At 46.1% G+C, this 24,330-nt stretch overlaps 1 protein-coding gene across 3 annotated transcripts; it reads right to left on the reverse strand.

Moving 5' to 3' along the window:
* Nucleotides 1-5,628: 5,628 nt before the first annotated feature.
* On the reverse strand, nucleotides 5,629-23,814 carry LOC128306873 (calcium/calmodulin-dependent protein kinase type II alpha chain). 3 transcript variants are annotated; one of them, XM_053044508.1, is made up of 3 exons: nucleotides 23,752-23,814; nucleotides 23,343-23,395; nucleotides 5,629-8,329 (listed from the first exon to the last, which is right to left on the reverse strand). In XM_053044508.1, the coding sequence occupies exon 3, from the start codon at nucleotides 7,446-7,448 to the stop codon at nucleotides 5,976-5,978; it is 1,473 nt and encodes a 490-aa protein (XP_052900468.1). In that variant the 5' UTR covers nucleotides 7,449-8,329; nucleotides 23,343-23,395; nucleotides 23,752-23,814; the 3' UTR covers nucleotides 5,629-5,975. The 3 variants fall into 3 exon arrangements, with proteins under 3 accessions (XP_052900468.1, XP_052900466.1, XP_052900467.1); XM_053044506.1 differs by lacking the exons at nucleotides 23,343-23,395; nucleotides 23,752-23,814 and adding an exon at nucleotides 17,966-18,174; XM_053044507.1 differs by lacking the exons at nucleotides 23,343-23,395; nucleotides 23,752-23,814 and adding an exon at nucleotides 13,112-13,225.
* Nucleotides 23,815-24,330: the final 516 nt, after the last annotated feature.

The raw sequence follows: 24,330 nt of genomic DNA on the forward strand, positions 1-24,330 counted from the left end.
TATTTGCGTATGCCGATTAGCCTAGCAGCAGTTTCAATCTATAGCTTGCACGTTGGTGCGGGGCGTGTGTATGTGTGAAAATGTGAGAATGTGTGTTTTTTTGCCACTTTTTTTGCAGTGTGTTAATGGTTTGTTTTCCGTTTTTTTCGTTTGCTTAGTTTTTTTGTTACTTTTACTTTTATCCATGTTTTGCTGATTTGCGCTTGTGTGTGTGTGTGTGTGTTGTTTTTTTTATATTTTCTTCGATTTGTTCACTCTGTTTCTCTCCATCTTGCTATTTTGCATTAGAATACGACAACGACTAGAAGGTGGTGTTAGTTTAGTAGTTACACTTAATCCGTATTGCTGCGTTTATGTATTTTAAGTTGTCTTTCATAATGTTTCGGCGCGGTTTTAAAACGGTTTGGTTGGTTTCTTTGTTTACCTCCATCCTTTTCCCAGTCTGTCTCCTTTTAATCAGGCATTAGTTTATGTTTAGTATAACCACAGCGCAATGAACCAGACGCAACAAAGTATAAGGTAAATCGATACATAATTAAAACCCACAAAATTTACATTCGCCACACTCATTCCAACATCCTCACACACACACACGTACATACGCACGCAGACTATCAAACAATCCGTGTTCCGGAATCGGAGAGCACATTCCCTTTTAAACACCTAATTAGCGCCACAATGTAAAACAGCCACAATCACAGCAAAGGAAGAAACAAAACTTAAACGAAGAGCACATAACACGCCTAACAAAACACATTTCACATACTAATCTAGCATTCATTTCATCAACACCCACCTTTAAATGGCCTCCTTCCCCTTGTAAACGCCATTATTTTACAATATGAAAATTAATATATATAAGGGCGAATATAAGAGAAAAAAAAACGGAATCTAACTTAAAATATGAAAATTAATGAACACATAGATGCAATAATATAAAAGCAAAAAGAAAAAAAGACAAGAAAATGAAAATTAAAAATACAACGAAACAAAAAACACAAGCCAGCGATAATAGATCAAAAAGAGAAGAACAAACAACAGGGAAAATGCAAAAAACAAGAAAAAACACTAATCAAACAAAAACAACAACTACCAATACCACACGGCGTCAAAAGGAACCAAAATGGCGGGCTGATTGTCATTCGAAATATGGAACCTGCTGCAAAAAAAGCACACATAAACAAAACGAACAAAAATGCCTTAGTGCGTGTCTGAGTGTGGTGCGAATAACGTTCCACTTACACCTGTAATTTGCTCTCGCTCTACCGCTTTGTTTGTTTCGTATTGCGTTTTCCTTTGCTTTTTTGTTTCCTTTGCCTTTGCCTGTGTGGGGTCGTTATGCATTACTGATGTGTGCTTGATTGTTGTTTTTTTTTCGTTTCATTTTCCTGTTGAATGTTCTTTACTCCCTCTGTAGCAGGTTATGTTTGTGTTTTAACTATTATTTTACCTTCTTTTATCGTTGATCCGGTTTGTTGCACTTACTTTCGCAAAATCTTTTTTTGTTTTGGTTGATTCGATATTGTTTTTTTTTCTGTTGTGTGAGGGTTTTGTTTTTGTTTTGCTTCGTTTTATTACTTTTATTTACGTCTTCGTTTTCTTTTGCTGTTTGTAGATTCATCGATCCAAAATTATTTATGTTTCCTTCCATTTCTTACGCATGCTTTCTGGCCTCGGATTTTCATTTTGCGTTTTTCAATTTACTGTTTTTGTTTGTCTGTTAAGTGGTATATTAAACTACTACTATCTTTCTTCGTTTAGATGCTTTTTCGCTTTCATTCGGTTTTCTGCCACTAGCTGTTACAATATGTTGGGTTTTTTTTGCGTTTTCCCGTTGTCGCTTCTTCTTCTTCGCACCACTTTGTTCCTTGTGGTTGTGTGTTGAACATTCCATTTACAGTGGAATATGATGCGCAGTTGAGCCATCTGTATGTGTGTCTGTGTGTGAGTGTATGTGTTATAATTATACGTCAACTTTTGGTGTTACGTTGACAGATGACAGAATTCCTCTACTACAACCCAGTTGCACCCACATCGTCCCATTTTACTCTTGGCCCTCATCACTCCGGCTCGCGTTGTATGCGTTTACCCACCTACAGGGTGCTAGGGATGTGGATAAGGTCACTCTGCTGTTGCACCACTAAGTGAACCACTCATTTATATGAATTTCCCACGCCAAACCAAACCAAAAGTGCTCTAACTGTTGCGTTTTGCAGTTGTTTCATTTTAAAAAGCGTCTTCTACTTTTTCCTCCCTCTCTCTTTCTCTCTCTCTTTTTCTGTTGTTTTATTTCATGCTGATTTTTAAAATACAAACCACGGAAAAGGATCGGAGTTTTAGTATTAAATGCTTTCACCTATGCGCAAACACACACACACACACACACACACACACACACGTACACTAACATAACCAAAATCATCCAATACTCACCCCCCACCCAGCACACCTCTACGTTTCAACCGCCCTCTCTCTCTAATCACCCACTCTTATCCTTCAAATGAAATTCTTCAAATCCTTTCCTTTTTTTAATTTAAAAAGAAACGCTTGTGTCTTAAACAATAACAAAATCATTTGAAATCATGAAACAAAAAAAAATTATACCTATTAGCTTGAGAGCTGTTTCTTCATGTTCCAAAGATGGTTTGTAACTTTTACTGCTTTTTTGCCGACGTATGGTAGACCGGGCCCAGATAGCCAAGTTGTTAGGCGACGGTCCTAAACAAACACCACCATTAGATCGGTGTTCTAATCACGCCTGGGAACTTCTCCCACCCTCCTCCCGCCTTTTTTCTTGGCGTGTTTGGCGGGGGGGTCGTTGTGCTTTTCCCGCCCATTTGTTTTCCAACAAAAGCACTGTGTTGCGTGCTAGCGGAAAATAGCGATTCTCCCGGGTTTTATTGGGTTCCCTTCCTACCGTACACCTTGCTCTCTTTCAGCACATACACACACACAAATACACACACTCCGACATAAAAAATGCATCATGCGAACTTTACTTTTATCTTCAAGCCATGTGGCCGGACAGAGTAAGACAAGGTCAAAATGCAAAAGTCGCCCCAATTGGTTTTGCCAGGTGTTTAACGAATTAACGCTCTCTCTCTCTCTCTCTCTCTCTCTCTCTCTCTCTCTCTCTCTCTCTCTCTCTCGCTCTCTCTCTCTCTTTCCGCTTCTATTCCTTACTACTATTTTCTTCACAGAGAAAACGTATGAAACGCTACTTCTAGAACACCCCCAAGCTTTTCCTCCCCGTTGACCTACTTCTTATGAGTTTCGAATATTCTCTGTTCGAATTTTGTGTATGAGCTCTGCGTGTTTCGTGTGTGTTTGTGTGTGATTTTTTTCCTGCGCTTGTTGATTACTTTCATCTAACTCAATTTTCCCGATGCGCTTTTTCATTTCAACTGTACCTGGTGGGGAGGTTTAAACCGGGGGGGGGGGGGGGGGGGGGGGGGGGGTGCAGGGGGCGAATGCGACTCAAATTGTGCAGATCGAAATTAGGCCTAACCGGCGCAATCAATAAGCCGGAAGGTTTTTTTCAATTCACCCCCGGCGCCCCCCCCCCCCCTTCCTCCATCGACATAACAACAATCAGGGGGAGGGGCGGAAGGAAAGACAACAGACATTAATGATGGGAGAGAAGGAACGCGGGTACGATTGCGTGTGCCCGGTTACATAAAACAAGGGCAAACAATCGCATTCTCGCAATGAATGAATCGATTCCGATTGATCGTGTGGAATTTGTTGTTGTGGTGTGTGGGTGTGTGTGTGAGTATGAGTTGTTTTTTGTTGTTGCCCTTCTCTTTCTTTAATAGCAACCCCGCGGCCTGCCTCTAAGTACAAACGCTCAATGGAAATGGGCGAAGGGGTTTCTGGGGAGGGTTGATAAAACGTTGTTCGGTTTCGAAGCAGGTTGGTATCTGCCTACACAATTATTGATCTGACAAGCAGTGTTGTGATTTGCCCCCTGGTGTGACGCGCTTGCTCCAAATGCTAACCCTTTTTGCTGAAGAATTGTTTCGTTTTGCATTATTAACTACACCGCCTGAACTTCTGATAACATCCACACACACACATACACACATGCAGCTCACCCACACATACACGCGCGAAACTTGCAGAGAACAGAGTGGTGTGGTCCCATCGCCAGAAGAAGACACAGAAATGCCGCCTCTGTGTGTTGTGTGTTGCGCCTACTGCCATTGTTTTTTTATCTGCTCCTTTTCCGCTCCGCAATTTGCTTTTTGCCGTTTTACGGTTTTGTTTTCTCCCCGTCCCTTCTCCCCCTCTTTACCAATACAATCTACAAATACATCCACAAGTGTGCCAAAAGTTGGTATGTTTCATTCAGCCGCTGTATTATTTGCTGTTTTTTTTTCTTTACCTCATTGCTATTTTCCTTTTCTGCTGTTATGATTACCAGGGGCGGAGGGGAAGGGCGATGAAAAGGGAAGAGGGAGGGTTGCTCTATTGTGAGCAAAACGTTTAAATCGCATCAGTAAAGGTCTTCCCCCTCCCACCATTGGGCCGCTGTCTTGTTTAAAACACTGAAATTGTGTAAATTGTACGGCGTGCTATTGGGGAAAGGGAGAGGGCTTCGGTTGTCGTTTTACTACTGTTTGCCTTTCGCTTTTCCGTTTGCGATTCTACTTAGCTTCGCGCTTCGCTTTCGATACTACCAAAATGAAGGTGTTCATTCATGTTCATTTGCACAATACGGGAGTTTTAACAACTGGGTGGATATGAGTGAATACGTTGTGTTTGTGTATGTATATATATATGCTATGAACTGGTGTGTGTTTGTGTATGTATATAATTTTTTCTTCTCTTCACTATAAAGGGTGCAAAAGGGTGGAAAACCCGGGAGGGGAGGGATCAGGATGTTTTTCCCCATAAAGTGCCATAACATGATCGCCATCATGCAGAACACACACGCACACAAGAATTCAAACAGTGTTTTTTCTGTTCTGTTTTGATGTTATTTGTTTGATTCGCTTATGCTAAGGTGGAGGGTTGGGAAGGGTGGAGAAAGTATTTTTTTGGATGTTTTGTTTTGTCCAACCCATACAGCTTGTTATAAAGTCCAAATGTGTTGTGCCTGTACTCACACATGATGCTAAATCGATGCATTAGGCGAGGGGAAGGGGAAGGGGGGGGGGGGTTTGGAGGGTAGGATGATGGAAAGAAGTGGAGAAGATCATGATTTAAAAGTAAGGAGGCAGAAGAAGTAATGGAGATGGGGAGATAAAACCAATCTCCCCCCCCCCCCCATACACGAGAGACAAAGGAGCGGGAAGGGGAGTGTATGTGTGTGTGGAAAATGATTTTTCTTCCCCTAATACTTCCTTTCCTTTTTTGTTGTCCAAAATTGCCCATGTGCGTGTGTATGTGTGTTTTCGTTTTCTTCTTCTGCGCGTCTCTTCTAAGTACGTTTTGTTTACGAGTTTTGGAAATATGTTTCTTCTTCTTCTTATACTGCGTTTTTGCACATTTCCTTTTACAATGTTTAACAATGTGGGTGTGAGTGTGTGTATTGGTGCACCAAAAAACGGGAGAGAAAAAGGTTATGAGGCAGAAATTTGAAATTTTTTTTTGTTCGTTTTGTTTGTTTGCTTTCCCCAATAAATATGCGATTTCTTTGCGTCTTCCCACTGCATTCTTCTGAATCATTTTGTATGTGTGTGTGTGTTTGTTTTTTTTTTTCGTTATCTGCTAAACTGCTTCCATTTTACGTGTTTGTTTTTTGTCCTGCCCCTTTTACCGGCGTCATCGTCGTGGATTGCTTCATCTTACAAGCGAAAAAGTGTTGGTTGTAGTAGTAGTAGTAGTAATAGTATCAGTAGTAGTAGTTGTAGCAGTAGTATCAGTAGTAGTAGTAGTAATAGTAATGGTAGCAGTAACTGCTGTTGGCTGCCGCTGCTGTTCCACACCGTTTGCCGTACCGTCCACGCTACCTGCTCCACCTACCGGTCAATCTACTTGTGATTGACAAAGTCGTATTGCGTCGCGGTGTTGCTAAAGCTGCCGTTGCGGCTACCGTGAAAGTGGACGTTCTGCCACTTGCTGTCCTTTTTATGCCACACCCTCGTCTCCTCCGTCTGGACCGTGTGCGGGTGACCCTGCTTGTCGATGTACTGCGTCAGACGGACGTACGCGATGCACGCGGTATCCTCGCCGAAGATGTGGACGTGCGGGTTCAGTATGGTGGTGTTGATCGCCTTATTGCTCTTGCCGAGCACGTTGTCGAAGTTGAACTTGTGAAAGTCCATACCCTCGATCAGGTTGCCGAGCGCTTCCGGCTCGAACGAGGTCAGGTGCGGGTCGCAGATCTTCGTGTACGTTTCGTAATCGCCGTTATTTATTGCTTCGATCAGCTGCTCGGTAATCTTGATGATTTCCTGCCGGCGGGCCTTGCAATCATCGTCCTCGACCGTGGTGCTGGACGAGTCGGTCGACTCCTTCACCTGCGAACCGTCCCCCTTCTTGGCGATCATGCTCTTGCTGGAGAAGTTGCGTGTCGCCAGCATGGTCGTGAGGATGGCACCCTTCAGCTTGCGGCGCGCGTTGAACTTCTTCAAGCAGTCGACCGTCTCCTGCCGGTGGACGACCGATGCGACACGCTCGCGCTGGCAGATCCACGGATGCTTCAGTGCGTCCGCCGCCGAGATGCGCTTGTACGGGTTCACTGTTAACATCTGGTTGATGAGGCTTTTCGCCTCCGGCGTCACCGTGTCCCATTCCGGCGACGGATAGTCGTACGTGCCCGCCTTGATCTGCACGTATAACCGGTGCTGATCTTCGTCCCAGAACGGTGGATAGCCGACCAGCAGGATGTACAGGATCACACCGCACGCCCAGATGTCGACCGCCTTCCCGTACGGTTCCTTCTTCAGCACCTCCGGCGACAGGTAGCCGGGCGTACCGGCAAACCCAAACCACGCCTGCTGATCACCCTGCACCTCAATAGCCAACCCAAAGTCGGCCAGCTTCACCGCCGCACCCTTCGCCTTGCTCGCCAGCAGCAGGTTCTCCGGCTTCAGGTCCCGATGGACGACACCGTTCTGATGGCAGTGGTTCACCGACTCCAGGATCTGCTGTATGCAGTGCGACGCGTCCGCCTCCGAGTAGAACTCGCGCGCAACAATATCCTCGAACAGCTCGCCGCCGGTGACGAGATCGAACACTAGGTAGTGGAAGTTCTCCTCCTGGATGCTGTCGTGCAGCCGGACAATGTTCGGATGCTGTAGCTTTCTGCATATTCGGGCCTCCCGCTCGAGCTTCTGGAAGTCGCGCGACGTCAGCTTCTTCGTGTTGATGATCTTCGCCGCAAACTCGAACCCGGTCGACTTCTGCACGCATCGCTTCACGATCGAGAACGCACCCTTGCCGAGCTCCTCCTTCAGCTCGTAGTTGTCGGAGAAGCGTGTGCACGCCGGCTGGGCCGCCATTTTATGTTCACTGGTTGTGGCTGGTGGTGGTGGTGGTGGTGCTGGATTGTGGAGAGGGGGAGCGAGCGGAGGACGGGTGAGTGTCGATTGGACGAACTGGAACTACCGCACGCACTCAGACTCACACTCTCACACACACACTCACGCGACTTGCAAATGTGCAGCTAAAAGGACGATGGCCGCGTGGCCGGGCAAACTGTATGACACACCTGGTTGCTTAGTACAGTTGCCTCGCACAGTATAACCACTTCACATGCACCGTCAAAACGCACCGATGGGGCTATGTCGTTAAGCACCGTCTTTAGCACAGCTGGTGGGCTTTGTGAACGTAAGGCTTCACACTGTTGCAGCACCTTATTATCGGCCTGCTCAAAGCACGATAAAACGATTTCTCCTCACTCTGTATGTGTGTAACGCTCTCGCTCTCACTCTCCTTCTCTCTCTATTCAGCCTATCTATTCGTTCACTCTCTCTCTCTCTCTTTTAGTCGCGCGCGCGCGCGATCTCCTGGCCCGGCTGACTGACTGTTGTCTTCGTGGCCGCTGTCGATCACGTTAATTCGCACTCGTGGTGGTGGAACTCTGCCCGTTGATTGATTGCGTTGTTGTTTTTTTTTCCCCTCACTATGGGTTTGTTGACGCCTCTGCCCTAGCAGCTTAGTCGCTCGCTGTGGCGTGATAGTACGATTGCTGAATCGTGAGTTGTCCGTTGGTGGATGCTGAGCGTATCTGCTGAATGTAGCACCATGCCAAACATGATAGTGTGTCTGTAACCGGGCACTGCAGCCGCTGTTTGTTGCCAACGCGCCTGGGCTGTGGCTCCAATAGGTGGGTCGGTTTTACTTGGCAGACGGTACTCCTTCTCTGCTCACACTGGGTACGCTGCAATGGAGAAAAAATAGGACGTATGTTGTGTGTGTGTTACAAAATTGTATAAACGTGGACAAGGATGATAACACAGACCACCATCAATCGAGTACAACAGGGGGCGAAACCAGTCATTTTGACTGAAACACTCTTAATTTTCATCAGATTAATTTTTGGGGTAAAACAATAGCTGGCAGAGGATTTCTACATAGCATTTCTGCAACATTGTTGGTAATGTGACAATCAATGAACAACGCTTGATAGTTCCAGTGTTGAATTAACCACATTTAGCAAACCATTAATGCATCTAAATGAAATTGTTCTGTCATCGTACGTCGCCATTTTTGTCGAACCTACAAAATGGCTGCAAGGTGTTTGAAACGTCCGACAACTATTTTCCTTATAAAAAGGCGGTATTTTTGTTGTTGTTATTTTCATCAAAGTTAAAGTACAGACTTATTCAAAATTTAGGGAAAACAAAACTGCCTAAACTTGACATCCACAGCGCTAAAACACCTTCTGGAGCATTGGAATGAATTATAAGCAGTATAAAAAACAGCAATAAAATAAACAATAGTTGTTACAAAAAAAAACAAAAACAACAGCAAAGATAGGATAAAGAATTAAATGATTGTCATGCTTATTATAGCAACGCTAATGGAGACGCCAGTAGCTCAAAGGACAAATGGAGGCGCCTGGTGGTTCAGTGGAAAGTTAGTTTTTTTTCGACCACTCGTTCGGTACCGAATCCCATTCGGACGGTTTTCTCCAGAACAGGGCCCTAAACTGTCTATTTAGCTACTCGGGCAAATATAGGCAAGGAAAGTTCACTAGAACTCGCTAGCATTTCGTCTACACCACCCTTATCTCAAGGAGACAGTTTTTGCGGAAAATGCATTAATTATTTTAAATAATTAATGTAATGCGCATAAAGTATGAGAGCTTTAAGAGATAGCAACAGTAACCAAATTTGAAGCAGAGCTCGCTACGAACGGTAAACCTTTGAGCATAAATTCGGTTTCTTTCTAGAAATTCCAGAAATCCTTACGAAAGTTTTACGTACAACTGTTAATTTTTATATCACCACGAACTGTCCTAGGTAGGATCGAACACATCCTAACTCTGGTAGTATAATGCACAAGCCCACCGCAAACATAAAGATGATGTATCCGGGAAAACACATCTAAGCAGCAACCATCAAATTGCTTTTAAATGTATCTATGTCCCTTGTGTATGCAAAAAGGTTGTTTTTTTTTGTTATTATAAGTATTGATTGCCAGATTATGGTTACTCGGATTCCATCCATCATCGGTGGTGTTGGTACCAATCCGAAAGTATCTCCATAAAGCAACAAGCAAGAAAGAACAAGCCCTCATGCAGAAGATCTCCATTTTACGAAGCACTCTACCGATGTCAGCAAATCGATTCAACATTGAAACACTTCCAGTCTGAAACGGGCACATCCATATCAATTTGGGTGCCAGTTTTTCTGCCAGCACGCTTTAGACCAACTTTATATTGCAGGATAAGAATAGGCAATACAAATCTCATCCTAATCACAGCGAACAAAAACCAACAAAACGGAAAGGCCTGACAGCAGGCATCACCGCCCGTTCGTGTCCTTCCCCCGCCTGGGTACCAAATGACGTTCGTTTTATAACACAAAGCGACGACAGACGTTTGGCAACATTACGGAAAAAAAATCCTCAATCGAAGGACGAAGAAATTATGGTCTCCTTACCCTTCAAAAACTGTCCCACTCTCTTGCTCTTTTTTTTCTCTCTCTCTCTTTCTTTCTCGTGCGTTGTCTTAAAACCCACGCAAACTCCATTTTGTCGCACTTACTGCAAGTGGTTAGTCAGCGGGTGGTTTTTAGGGAGAGAACCCCGTCAACGTCAACCGCAGAAATGCATCACAACAGCGCGGTGCGTGGGCAGGTGAACAGGGAAGTGACGGTGCGATCCCCAAACCGAAAGACCATATGGTAAGCCTCTAAGCGGCTGGATAAGCGCACTATACCGTACCCCCTGCCATACCACCCCGCCCTCCCCCGAAAGGACGATCAATTGTGCTGACGACGGTTGTACGAGTGTGTGTATATGTGTGTGTGTGTTGGAAGGGGGAGAGCAGTTTTGCTAGCTTTATTAAATTATTCACCCAATACCGATGCAAACACACACACACACAAACAAATTCTTCCCAGAACTGTGGTGGATTTGTTTGCCGGAATACGAAATTCGATTACTTTACTTGTAGTAGTGTTCGTGGTAGTAGTAGTATCAGTGGAGGAGAGAGGGGCTGGTAGTTCATATTGGGTTGGGTAAGGGGTTGAATGGAGTGGGATCGTACAATCACTCGGTACTCAGCCAATCAATCAATACCAATCGGTTGCAGAGACACGAGATGCTTTTCAGAAGAAACAAAACGCACACATACACACACACAACATACAACACAACTTGGTAAGAAAACAAGATGTCCGTTTGAAGGTGATGGTGCGGTGACAGTTGGGTACAAAACAGTCAGAATGAGTTGCACACAAACCAGAGGAATGGCGCGGAATGGGAGGGAAGGTACATGCGGCAATCTTCATACAAATGTGTGGTGGGAAGGGAAAGGGATTCGGAGCGTGAAAGAAGGGATCGGTTCGGCGAGTTGAGTCGTGAGCACGTTTGTAGACTTAAATAGGGACGAAACCGTAGAGCGCGAGAGCGCGGGAGAGAAAAGCCGTTTTCGTTTTTCCATCCAGCCCCGGGACACTCTTTTTGAGTGGTGGAATGGGGGGGGGGGGAAGGGTGAAAGATTGGACGACGAGTATATCGTGACCGCGGACGGGAAAAATTGGAACAACCAAAGCGAAAAACCTCAACGAAACAAAAAAAAAAACAGATAGGGAAGGGTGGGATGGGGGATACGCACACGCCACAAGACCAACCACAACTTCTTAAATAGGGTGACGCGAGTGTTGGATAGCAAGTACAACCCCCTCCCATCCCCACCACCACCCCCAACAACAACAACATCAACAACAGGCGTACCAGAAAGTGTGTTCTCCCCCCCCGTTTGCACCGATTTTCTTGAGGGCCGCACCGTAAATTTAGCGGAGAAGAAAAGCGCACTCTGGATGTATTTTTATACTTGTGCTCAGCCGGTGGAAAAAAAACCTTTAACAACAAGAAAAAAAACCCTTACCCCGTTTTCGCCTAACCGAGATATACACACACATATACACCGAAACCGGCAACACACGGGGAGGATGAGAGGAGATTGAGGAAAATTACACCCATTAATGTTTTTGTTGTGGTTTTTGTTTGAGTTTAGTTTTGCCAAATTATTTTTTTTTTAAATAGAGCCAATGACAAAAAAATATTCTATAGGAAAAAAGGGCACAGATATTTAGAAAAATAAGGTAGACACACTCATACATACAGAGATACAAAGGCACGCAAAGCAGCGCACCTCTAACTTATACACTCGTATTGCTCATGCGTATTCTCACCCTCCCTGTCCACCTTGCCTTGCCATCCCTTCCATCCTTCCTACCTCATTTCTCAGTTCGTGGATGAACGGAAGATTATGGAGACTGTAGAGCGAGGGTGGACGCAACGGATTACACCTTCTTCGATCGGAGATATATACCCATATTCTCCGTCGACTTCACTAAAATAGCGAGTGTAAACGAGATAAAAATGGGACAGAGAAAGAGAGAGAGAGAGAGAGAGAGAGAGAGAGGATATCGAGCTGGGGATGTAACAATAGAAGAAGAGAGCGATAGGCAAATCAACATCATCATCGGCAATATATTATTGAGCGTGGATGGCCCTGTTGTGTGCGGCACGGGATATACAAACACGCGCACCTAAAGACCCAGAGCAAACGGAGATCTAATCCCGACATATCGTGTCCATCACTGACGATTAGATTCCGTACCAAGTGCTACAACCCTGGCGAAATGGTATGAGAGAAACAGAGCGAGAGAGAGAGAGAGAGTGTGCACGCGGCGCAATTGCGAACAGTGAAAATGGTCCAACTATCAACACACAACCAACAACAAAACCTCCATTGTGCGAGTGATGTTGTTGTGAGGTGCCCTGCACCTTAAACTGTTGGCCGGATTTTATCTCAAATCGGATTCCGAATTTGTCAGGATCGTGAGATGCGATGATTAGGACCAAAGAAATGGAAATGTTTGGTTCATATGTATGTTGTGTTGGTCATCCACCTCCCTCTCCCGCCTCCCTGCCGCAAAGATGTATCTCACCCTCTTCACCTGTCGCATAGGGATATTCAGCACGCACCTACGCTTGGAGCGATATAGTCGTCGTTTTTTTTTATTTCGGGGAATCTATCGATTTTCTGTGACTCTGCTTCTCGATTGGATTTCATACGCTTCTCCCTTTCCTCCCAGCTCCCCACCAGACACACACACACACACGCACGCACATACATGTATGCTGCTACCGCCTTTGTAAGCATCCTTTCTTTGTTTCTCGATGTCACCAATCTACTACTTCGTACATCCACCTTCAGCCGGATTACTGTGGAGCGCCGCAAAGCACTCGAAAGTCCGGTAGACTTAGCGAAGGGCCAACGAAAAAAAAGGAAGCCATCCTTTGTCAGGTATATATAGGCTCATTACCAAACAACCCCCGATGGGTAGACTGGTACGAATGTACACACGGGGAGAGTAGTAAAGGGAATTCCACAACGCATCAAGCCACATCCACGTACTGGGTATCCGGTCCGACTACAGGCGGAAATGAACACTCCCATTCAGCGAGCGTTTCGATTACTTACAAACAATAGTGTTGATGGCAGGAGGATATTGAAACGCTTCGACAGCACAACACACTAATACCAAGCACTACACCTAAATGCACGTCTTTAACGGACTTGGGCACGTCCCTGTACGCACGTACCGATGATGCACATCACCTACCACTATGAGCGCTGGTGGCAGTAAGATTACTAACAGACAACAGCGGACGCAAATCACACAGGTGTCTTTTTCGTACATCACAGCAGACACTCTCCTGCTACTAACGCAGTCAGCATCCCGTACGATTTTTGTAAAAGTACGATAGCGAGAGAGAGAGAGAGAGAGCGAAAAAAGTTGAGCGAGAGAGAGAATATTTGCGAAAGCGAGAAAGAGAAAAAATAGACGAGAGAGTGAGAGAGATTTGTAGATTTCAGGGAAGATTTACCACAGCCACAGGCCACTTGTCGGACCTGTCCGGAATTCATGGAAGTTTTGATCGGTTCGGAAGCGGGTGTCTAAAGATACACACGCTTACCAACTCCCTCATCCACCAGGGGGGGGGGGGAAGCGAAGTATGAGGCGAGCATCACGGGCAACCTGCACTTAAATCAACTGTCTGCCCAGTGACAGCTGCTCAGGCCAAACGGCAACCGCGTTGGAGGTGTGTCCCGATAGTCGATACAAACACACACACATACACACACTACATCGTCCTTTTGCCGTTTCATCGATCCTTGTAGATATCATGCATAAGTAACGAATTTCGGCATAACATTTCGGACCCTGGGACAGTTGGCGAAAAACAAAACGAACATCCATCACACACTCACACACATACACTAACAGACAGTATGCATGTCCAAAAGCGGAATGGTAACGATCTTTGAGGGCCAGAGATTGGCTTACCCTCGCGGTAACCACATGCATCATTAATTATACAATCAACATTTTAGATTAAACCGTACCGGTACCTCTTGTTACGTCAAAGTCCATGCCTGCGAGTGTGTGTGTGCGTGTGTATAGCTTTCCGAAGGTTATCTTGTATCGCTTTTGCTGTCCATGCCACAAACACGCACAGGTACACTAACACCAAAGTGCATAAATGCGGAGGACCATCAAAACTGACCAAGTCCAAGCGGGCTCTGCTACGACTTGCACGAAAGGCTCCCGGTGAATCGATTTATACACCCCGGGACTCCGGAGTTCCCTCTTCATACTGTCTCGCCCAAATTGTCCACTAACAGCAGAAGAAAAATAGTCGTATAGTCGTACCCAAAGCCTTGCCGATAAAAAGCAATTGGAACAGTGCGCGGAGGGGTTCAAGGGTTCTCTCCCGGCCTGTACCCGACTTGTTAAGCACCGGGCCAATTCTGCACCAGTCGCACAAACGCATCCAAATGGGTATATAAGTAACACCGCCGCTGCTATATTGCACCGCACTTGGGCAAATGTGCTAGGGCTTCACACCGCCGCACGATAGCTGCAGCGTTGCACAAAGACGTGGAACTAGCAGGAGTTTGAGACATAAAACGCCGGACGTGTACTACTTTTATGGCGCTTTTCGCAACAACAACGGCAAAAAAAAACCATTACTATTCCGATGACACATTAACCAGTAGGAGGAGAAGGCTAGATATTCGCAGGCAGGAAACACTTAGCCATCCCGGTAACAATAGAAACATGCTTACAGACACACAGCCACACATTCACAAAGGCAGCATCAAATGGGTACTTGGAGCGCGACTAACGCTGTAATGCTTTCCTGTCCCCCGAAAGTTGTCCAACGTTTGATGCGCCTAGTACGGTAGAGTACGGCCCCCCAGCTACGGATACCCCCAATGATGATGCTTGAAATGATGCTCAGCTTTTTAATCTTGTGCCATTGAATGGGTACGCTCGGGGAAGTGGACATTTTCCGCTGATCTTTCCGGTTGGCACTCGAGTATGTATGCGAGCTACGAGATGCCGGGGTTACTCCGGACGTTCCCGGATGTCTACTCCTTTTTTTTTTTTGTTTTTTTGCAAACTGTCCTCGGTTATGTCATTATCCATAAAATTAATGCTATGGGTGGGTGAGCGTATGTGTGAGTATGTTCCAATTGCATGGGGCAGTCCAAAAGGAGAAGTATGAGGGTGCTTGGGGAGAGTAGTGCCAGATTTAAACCCAATGGTAGGCTGTGCGCTACTGCGAGATATTTTGCAGCCTCAACATCTTCCACCAGAACCTCCAGAGGGGTTCGCTGTGACATTAGACACCATCAGTGCTATAGCAGCAGACAACTCCAGACACTCCAGAGAAGTTCGCTGTGACATTAGACACCATCAGTACATTGTACTAGAGCTGTAAATACCTCCAGACACACTGGAGGAGTTCGCTATGACAATAGACACCATTAGTGCTATAGCAGCAAACAACTCCAGACCCTCCAGAGAAGTTCGCTGTGACATTAGACACCATCAGTGCTATAGCAGCAGACAACTCCAGACACTCCAGAGAAGTTCGCTGTGACATTAGACACCATCAGTACATTGTACTAGAGCTGTAAATACCTCCAGACACACTGGAGGAGTTCGCTGTGACAATAGACACCATTAGTGCTATAGCAGCAAACAACTCCAGACCCTCCAGAGAAGTTCGCTGTGACATTAGACACCATCAGTGCTATAGCAGCAGACAACTCCAGACACTCCAGAGAAGTTCGCTGTGACATTAGACACCATCAGTACATTGTACTAGAGCTGTAAATACCTCCAGACACACTGGAGGAGTTCGCTGTGACAATAGACACCATTAGTGCTATAGCAGCAAACAACTCCAGACCCTCCAGAGAACTTCGCTGTGACAGTAGACACCATCAGTATATTGTACTATAGCTGAATATATCTCCAGACACTCCAGAGGAGTTCGCTGAGCAATTACATACCATCAGTACAATGTACTATAGCAACAGTCAAGGTTATCAAGGCCTATTGCCTAACCAAGTTTCCTACAACGTTTGGTAATTTCCTATAGTAAGTAAATAGCTAAGTAATCAGTAATCCCAGCCCAGCAAATTAAACTCCAAAATGTGACATGACTTTGATCGGGGCTCCCCAGACATACATCCACCGAAAAAACAGGGTATACTAAAGTAGATAAGAGAGAAGCGAGAGAGAGACAGAGATTCACAATGAAATTCGACACAGAAATGTGTCGAAAAGGGTAATGTGCAAGCAGGAGTCTAGGGAATCGACAACACCGTGGTTTAATGGGTACAGGAATGCCCACCATTGGGGGAGGAAGAGTGCCAAGACCTCCAAGAGTGATACTAAAACAGGATGGATGCGTAGAGCTATTGAGACTTGTAATATAGAGACATATAGCATTTATGTTATAATTTATATATGCTAATATGACTAGACGGAGGATATGAAGAATGTTGAGGTGTTTGGTTCGAAGAGTTACATGAGCTACGGATGAAGGTGACAGGGAGGTGTCTAGCTTTGTACGTGTGTGTACACAGGGCTTAGTGGATCTTGCCTCTTTTCGCCTATCCTTCGGAAAGTTTGTGAGGTCGAGGAATCTCCGGCAAAGATGGCAAACTAGATCAAAGAGAGAGAGAGAGAGAGAGAGAGACCGCACAGAGAGCAATAGCAGTAGCACTCGGTAGATAAGAAACACGACGGACGGAGAGTGCTAGTAGCAATTTTCACCTAGGCGACGGGGACGTGCCTGCTGCACGTTCCGGTTGCGCATGCCCGTGGAAGATGCGCACTGCCCTGTAACACCGCACACGGGTACCCGCGCACATGCACGGTACGGGATTTTTCTTTTCTTTTTTTTGTGGGGAGGGTTCGCAACACGATACGTTCAAAAATAAAGCACGGGTTTCGGGGGGTGAAGGAAATTAGGTTTTGTAATTAGGGTGGTTCGGCTCTCCCCGCACGGTTTTGGCCCAAAAGTCCCCCCCCCCCCCCCCACCCTGCCATAACAAAACGCGAGCGGGAACACAGGGCACTGGTTCAACACCTGCGGCGGGCAGGCATCTTGTGGCCCGTTTTTGGTTTGATAGTAGAAAACTCATGTGTGCAGCCGTGTGTGTGTGGGTGTGTGTGTGTTTTTATGCCTTGAATGAATAGGACGAGACAGCCAAGCGACACCCTGGGACCATTCGTGGCCAACAGTCACATCTTGGCTACACATTCGTTGATTTCGTTTTCATCTTCGACTGACCCTTGCAGTACATCGGCCGTATCGTCCACCACCATCACACAACATTCATACACACACATACACACACACACACAGAGAAGCGCCATACTTGTACCAGCACGCACCTGCACCTGGGTGGAGAAGAGGCGCGCATTTATGCACGCGTTTACACTGTATAAATAGCCATATTTCAACCGTGGAACTAAGAGGTAGCGGTGAAGTATTATTGGATATTTATAAACGCGCAGTCTTACTAACTGTCCACAACACCCCTGGTCCTGTGGCGCAAGGACCAAGTCCTATGCCAAACACTCACACACGCATGCACACGCACCTACGTCCTCTTTAATCCAACCTCTCTCCCTCTCTTTCTCTCTCTACCTCTCTCCCTCGTTTCCTCCCTTTCCCTACCTCACTGTTCCGGGTCCAGGATTGGGGTTTTTGGGTGGGTTGGCACACAGCGAGGAATCACACACGCAGAGTTATCGCCCTATAACTTCTATCAGGGACCTACACACTTTGTTCCCTGTTGCCTGTTTTTTTAGCAAGAGAAACATTGCACACACCCCTTCCATCCTCTTCCCCTACCCCTTCCCTGCCCTCTTCCAGTCCATTCAAACTGGTACTGCATAAGAGCCCCTCACACGCACATGTCCTGTCCCAGGTCCCCCCAGGGGTGGGTTTGCAACGGGCTACTTACGGTCTCTAGCACAACGTAGCGCAGAAGGTGGCCATGACTGCTGGTGGCTGGTGCGGCAAGTGGTTCCGCCTGCGGTTCTAAGCAGCTATCAGGTGGCCGACCAGCGACTTGTTTGCGGCCATTGAGCGGATGACAGGTGCACGCACGCACGCACGGTACGGCGGCAGCATCAGGTTGATGGTGGAGCAGACGGTTTTATCTTTTTCCCCGGGCCACCGAACTCTTTTGTCGACGGCTGATTTTTTGGGTGCAAACGAGAGGGCTTTACAAAAAAAAACGGGGCCGGAGATCAAACCACGGCCTTTGCGGCAGATATATCCCGGTTATATATATATATGGTATTGGTGGACTATTTTTACTGTGCGGAACTGTCCCGTATGTCAAAACCCCGTCGAACCACTGTGTTGCGTGCTGTGCAAGCGAAACTGCAATGACTTCAAGACGGTTCTGAGCACGGCGCGGTGCCCCCGTTGTTTTCGGAGGCCCTCTAGTGGCCACACACACTTACACACTCACGCTCACACACGCATACCAACACAGAAGGAACAGTCGCCACGTCTTTGCTCTCAGGGACACTTTCTCTCTCCTCTCTCTCTCTCTGTCTTTCTCTCTCTACGATAACTACCTACGAGAGATGTATAGACACGCGCTCGCCTGATACGTGTGGGAACCGTTCCGGGGACTCCAAGAGTCCACCAAGTGGGATGGTTCATTGTATTTCCGCGGCACTAATATCGACGCAAATTTTCACCCCCCTTCACCCCTTGTATATGTGTGTTTGTGTGTTTGTGTCTTTTCATATTGAGGATGCTATATCTTTCCGCGTCCCTTCAGCACCTGCCTTTGCTGCATTCGCTTGATTGGTGAAAAAACTTTCCCCCACAACTCTCAAGATGCTAAACCACAAGAGAACTCCCAGCCCTCCTCCCCCCCCCCCCCCCCCCCCCCCCGCTAAGGAGGGCGTAGTTGCCCGGAAAACCTTTTTGTCGAGTCCCCGGTTCGCGGAGTCCCACGCTACACGTTGATGCGGAAGCGGGTACTCGGGAGTTTTGGAGTCGAATTCTGACCAGAGGTGTGAAAGAATGGCGCCCCAGTACAGAAAGAATGGTAGAATTGTGGGCAAAAAGGCAAGAACTTTGCTCTGCCACGAAGATGATGGTGGAGAAGATACTAAGGACGGCAGGCTCTACACCACTATCGATCATCGATCGTCGGATTGGAATGTGTTTGACCTGCAGAGTCTTTTTAGTTTTTGGAGATGTCTGGGGATTCCTGAGGAGTTCGATCTAGGATATCGCGCACAAACTGCAAACGAAGGACCTGTGTGCTTAAGGTGGTTGTGGCTTATCGGGGGCATTACTACCAATGCCAGGCCCCCAGTGGTGCAGTGTGATCCACAAAGGATCCACACGAACAGGACGCAGTCAGTACTCTGCTACCAACACTCTTCCTCTCGCAGTGCGTATGTGTGCAATTGTGTCTACTTCTATCCCTCGAAGAAGACACCCGGACACAATGCCTAATAAAGGGCGAGAAGGTGGTGGATGGGTGGGGGATGACTCTCACTAGCAAACAACAATCACCTTCACCCTCCTGCCCCATGAGACAAGTGACGCTTTCCAGTGGTTTTTGCAAACAAAAATAAAGCAGAGCTAGAGACGGAAGGAAATGGAAACCCACAAAACGCACCTCTCCTGGTGTGATGCGGTGTTGGCAGCACTTGGCAGCACACGGAACCTGCCTGCAGCACACCACCAACAACAACAAAATAACGCTGCTGTAACGCACAGGCCCCCCCCTTTCTGCGGAGGGTGTAACCTCGGCCTGCTCGGGACACTCGGGGGCACTCGGGATCTGGAGGTCCCGTTTTTCTTTATCCGGTTCGCAAAGCAAACAGACCAAAAACAACCCGGTTGGATGGTTGTTGGATTACTGCTGATGATGATGTGTGTTGATGACGGTGGCTGCTGCTTACTGCTGGTATGGTTCCAGCTACCTACACAACTTGGTTGCGAAGCCGCGTACGGTTTTCCGTGCGGTTGGTTCCTTTTTTCACGGGCGCACACACAAGGAGTTATCACCGACCGAGTATCTCTGATAGAGGGAATCGAGCTGACGAACAGCCCTAGCCGCGGACACGCTACGGCCACACGGTCGGTTCCAACCGCTCGCTCGCTCGCTCTCTCTCGCATTTTATTAGCACGCTGTTCCTTTCCCTCTCTCTCTCTCGCTCTCTCTTTTATTGTTTGCTCATTTTCCTGCGGTTTGCTCTCGGTGGGTGAGCGGAATTTTCCAACGCAACCGAGGCTGGAGAGAGTCTGTTGCGCGCGGTTAGCTTTTCCCATGCAAACCGCACACTCCCATCGGGCGAGAAAAAAGCTTCATCGGGTGACAGAGAGCTCACCGCCGTTATGAGTTGTGAGAGTTGGAAGAGAGAGAAAAAAAACCCCAGAGAGATCTACCGAACAGATAGTAAACCCTTGTGGAATATACATCCTGCTACGTGTACGCGATAATGAACCACTTGCCAACCCCATATTCCCCGCTCCCTTGCTGTATCAACACTCTCTCTCTCTCTCTCTCTCTCTCTCTCTCTCTCTCACTCTCTCCTCCTTTTCGATTTTCCCAACCGTGCATATGCAGATCTTTTCGTTTGCAGCAAAACATTAGCAAACATTTAAACATCGGAATCTCGCGAGTCTCTCGCGAATGCCATTTCGCTTCTAACGCGATACCAGAACATTTTTTTTCCGCAACCATAATCTGCTCTTTGCAGATGTGAAAACTAACTGATTTTAATATCACAAAATGGAGAAATGGAGAGAGCAAGAGAGAGAGAGAGAGAGAGAAAGAGCGCGTGAGTATGAAGGAGATTAGAATGATCGGTTTGGTGGGATGCCTGCACACAAGCATTGATTTGCAACATGAATTTTCCGATCAAAAATATCACTTCATCCAGACCTCGACCTGACCTTCGATTCGACGCCTTCGATGGGCACGATGCGTTAGGCCGAACCACCCCCCCACACACCCCCCAGTTCGCACCCTGACGCGTGCTGGCAGTGTGTGTTTGTGTGGGTGGGGACGGGGGAGCGCGCTGAAATGGGCGAGGCGTAGGAAATCGGGTTGTGTTGTTGTCCTTTGGGGTCAATCTGGTCCGCTTTTGTTGGGTCCCACCGAATCTTACAGCAAGCGCAGACAAAGCGCAAGTCCAAATAATGCGTACCTTCCCGCACACCCCCTTGCTAACCCCCGTCTATCCCACCACTCGGCAGGGATGTGTGTATGTGTGTGTGCATAATGTTAACCGTTGGTGCTGCTACAAGCGCCAACTGCGTTAAAAGAAGAACGGACATGTATGCTCCCGCGAGCAGCGAGACCAAAAATACACACCAGTCGGAAAACCTTTTGTTGATTTTCTTTTTACAATTCTCCCGCTCGCGGACACACACACACATGGACACTTGTGTGGATTTCGCTTTCAGTGTTCTCTTCAAAACTTCCCATCGGAACTCGCAGTGTCCGAAGAATAGGTGCTTCGCGGGATCACGCGGAAATACCGCAAAATTGACCAACATTTGAATGTCTCCGGGGAGGTGGTTGACTATGCAGCCCTGTTATGGAGTGGGCGAGCGCGGCGGTTGGTTGGCTCCACTCCCGCGGTCCAACCCAGCCCCCCCCACCCACCTCCTCCCGTTTTCAAAAAATTTACAACCTGATCGGGGTTGGGGAAGGGGACGCAACAGGAAAACTCGACAACAGGAGTGCATTTCCGACGGTTTGGAGCGTGCGCGTGCGTTAAAAGCATCAGCCATCAGCGGACCCCAACCATTCTGGCCGAATTATTCCCATGCCGCCCCCGTGTGCCGAGTAAAAACCCAGCGCATCGCATTTAACCGCGGTCGGTCCGCACCTTCATGCAAGGGCGAAAGAATGACAAAGGTTACCAACAGTTACACCAATTACCAAGGAAACACATACACTGCCGTGCCAGTTTTTTGGGTAAAACTAGGTAACGTAGCATAATCCATTTACCCTCTAGAAGGCCTTTGTTGTTTTTTTTTTGTTCTGCATGTTCTGCCACTAAGAGAGACTTTGAACGCACCAGCTGCATTTAATCGACCGTTTAAATGGCATCCCCCCTCCCCATTCGCTAATTATGTGTTATTTGTGGGACTAGGACTCACTTCGAAGTATCCGCAAGTGTAGTGTTGGGTGAGCGAGATTCATATTCACGAAACTCAATCTTTAAACTGAATGAACGAATCTGAATCTCTATTCCAAAGAATTAAGAATCCTCAAAGATTCATGAATCGCCCAAGATTTATGGCCTCCATGGAGCTTATGCGTGAACCTTTGAAGAATCATAAATCTTTGGCGAATCGAGTCCTTCGGTTTGGATGACTCCTCACTAAAGATTGACATGAATGACTCTTTGCAAAAAGATTCATTAAGCGCAACGCTACTCAAGTGTTTCCCACTAAACTCTGGAGATGGAGATCGTTTAAATGAATGTCAGCCATCTTTTATAAGATTCATGAATCCTCAAATTTTGATGTATCCGTTAAGATTGACGAATCCTCAAAGATTCTTCTCTAATCCTCCTATATTCATCATCATCTCTTGGTATTCGAATTCCAATCGTGCTTATCGTATCGTGAGTTATTTCGTATGAATAGAAATACTTTTTTGAAAACTGTAAACATAAAATCATGATTCTTTGGAGATTCATAACGATTATTCATACTTTGAGCATCTCAAAAAGCATCTAAATCTAAAGCAGCCAGCATCAATGTTACAATGTTTTGCGACCTTTTGCTACGGGCAGGTTGCTTAACAACCGTTTTGTAGCCTCCAATGCTTTTCTATGACTTCTTGATTGGCCTTTTAACTACTTCGTTGCGACCTGCAGAGAAATACGTTCAATATATTACGTACAATTCAGTGGAAATGCTCTTTGCAGCTAAAATCCCATTTACCCGGCTATACGGTAATAAAATCCTAACCTTGACTGTATACTTGACGCCTATATAACATATATATATATAACGCTTTATAAGCAGAACCATTTGCGCTATCACTGGAACTAATTGACGAGTTTGAGCGTTGGTGCACGTCAGGTTTAGTGTTGACTATTGAAGGTAACCAACTATTTTAGGACTGCCAAATTAGACCTCTGCTATGCGATATGAATGCAATTCGGTACTTTGTCCGGTATCTTGTGAAAGCAAGGGTGCAAAATGCCAGAAAGTCATTCACACTTGACCTGTTACGGTTTCATAGCAACCTGACGAGACTCTGCTATCATTGACCGCTGTATTTATGCACATTTATCTTCTAGCAATCGGTAGTGGTGAAATACACATATTGCACTTACCAAACATTATCATCAGCTTATCCGAATCCGTAGTGCTGATCATCTGCTAACATCTGTTTTGAGTGATGGCACACAAACGCAAACATAAATATGTAATACAAGTAAGATAACACACTAGAGAAACTTAACAAGTCCCTTATCACTACACACTGGGGGGGGTCTTTGACTAGAGATATCAATTCGCGTATATTCCCATCAGCAGAACGTAAACAACCTGCCTGGCAGGAGGCTCGTGTTGAGCTGGTCTGTCGCTATTTGCTGCTACTGCTGCCTCTACCAGTACAGCTGGCCCTTCATATAGTTCTGATATTTCTTCCAGTTTTGCTTGAGCTCTAGGAGCTAAAATGGAACAGTATCTTGTTTGCTACAGCCACAGGGCACTAGAATATCATATTCACGCATTAACTACCTTAAAACGGGTTGTTTTATTAAGGATGTAATATGCATGGAAGCTTGAGTTGTAGCTCCTAAGTTTTGTTTATTATTTATTTAATTTTCCTTTCATTGCACGTTGACATTTGCCCACCGTTGACAGGGTTATTTCACACCACGATTAATAGAGAGAAATTTTACCGAGATATTTCTATTATTCGAAGCATTTGTATTTGCTCCATAATGCTTCTTTCTGATAGTAAGAGCATTTGTTGTGAGGAATGTATAGACTTTATATATTGAACATATAAAAATATGTATATGTAATAGCCTGCAGAAGAAATAGAATAATTCGCAATAACTTGCCCTGTGAAAAATCTTCCTGCAACCATCATCTCGAACATTTAATATTTTTACGGTGAAAACCTATAATGTTATAAATAAATAATCGCAAAAAAATATTATAAACATATTTCAATAAATATTACCCACTCCATTACAAGTAAAATCACACACAATTTTAACAAAAATACCAAAACTCAAAAAAACATCGCATTTTCCGGTGAAAGCTGTCAAGTTGTACTGTCAGAATGACAACTGGCGCTGTGATTGAGCG

The sequence above is a fragment of the Anopheles moucheti genome, chromosome X (genome assembly GCF_943734755.1).
Source record: "Anopheles moucheti chromosome X, idAnoMoucSN_F20_07, whole genome shotgun sequence".
NCBI classification, from domain to species: Eukaryota; Metazoa; Arthropoda; class Insecta; order Diptera; family Culicidae; genus Anopheles; species Anopheles moucheti.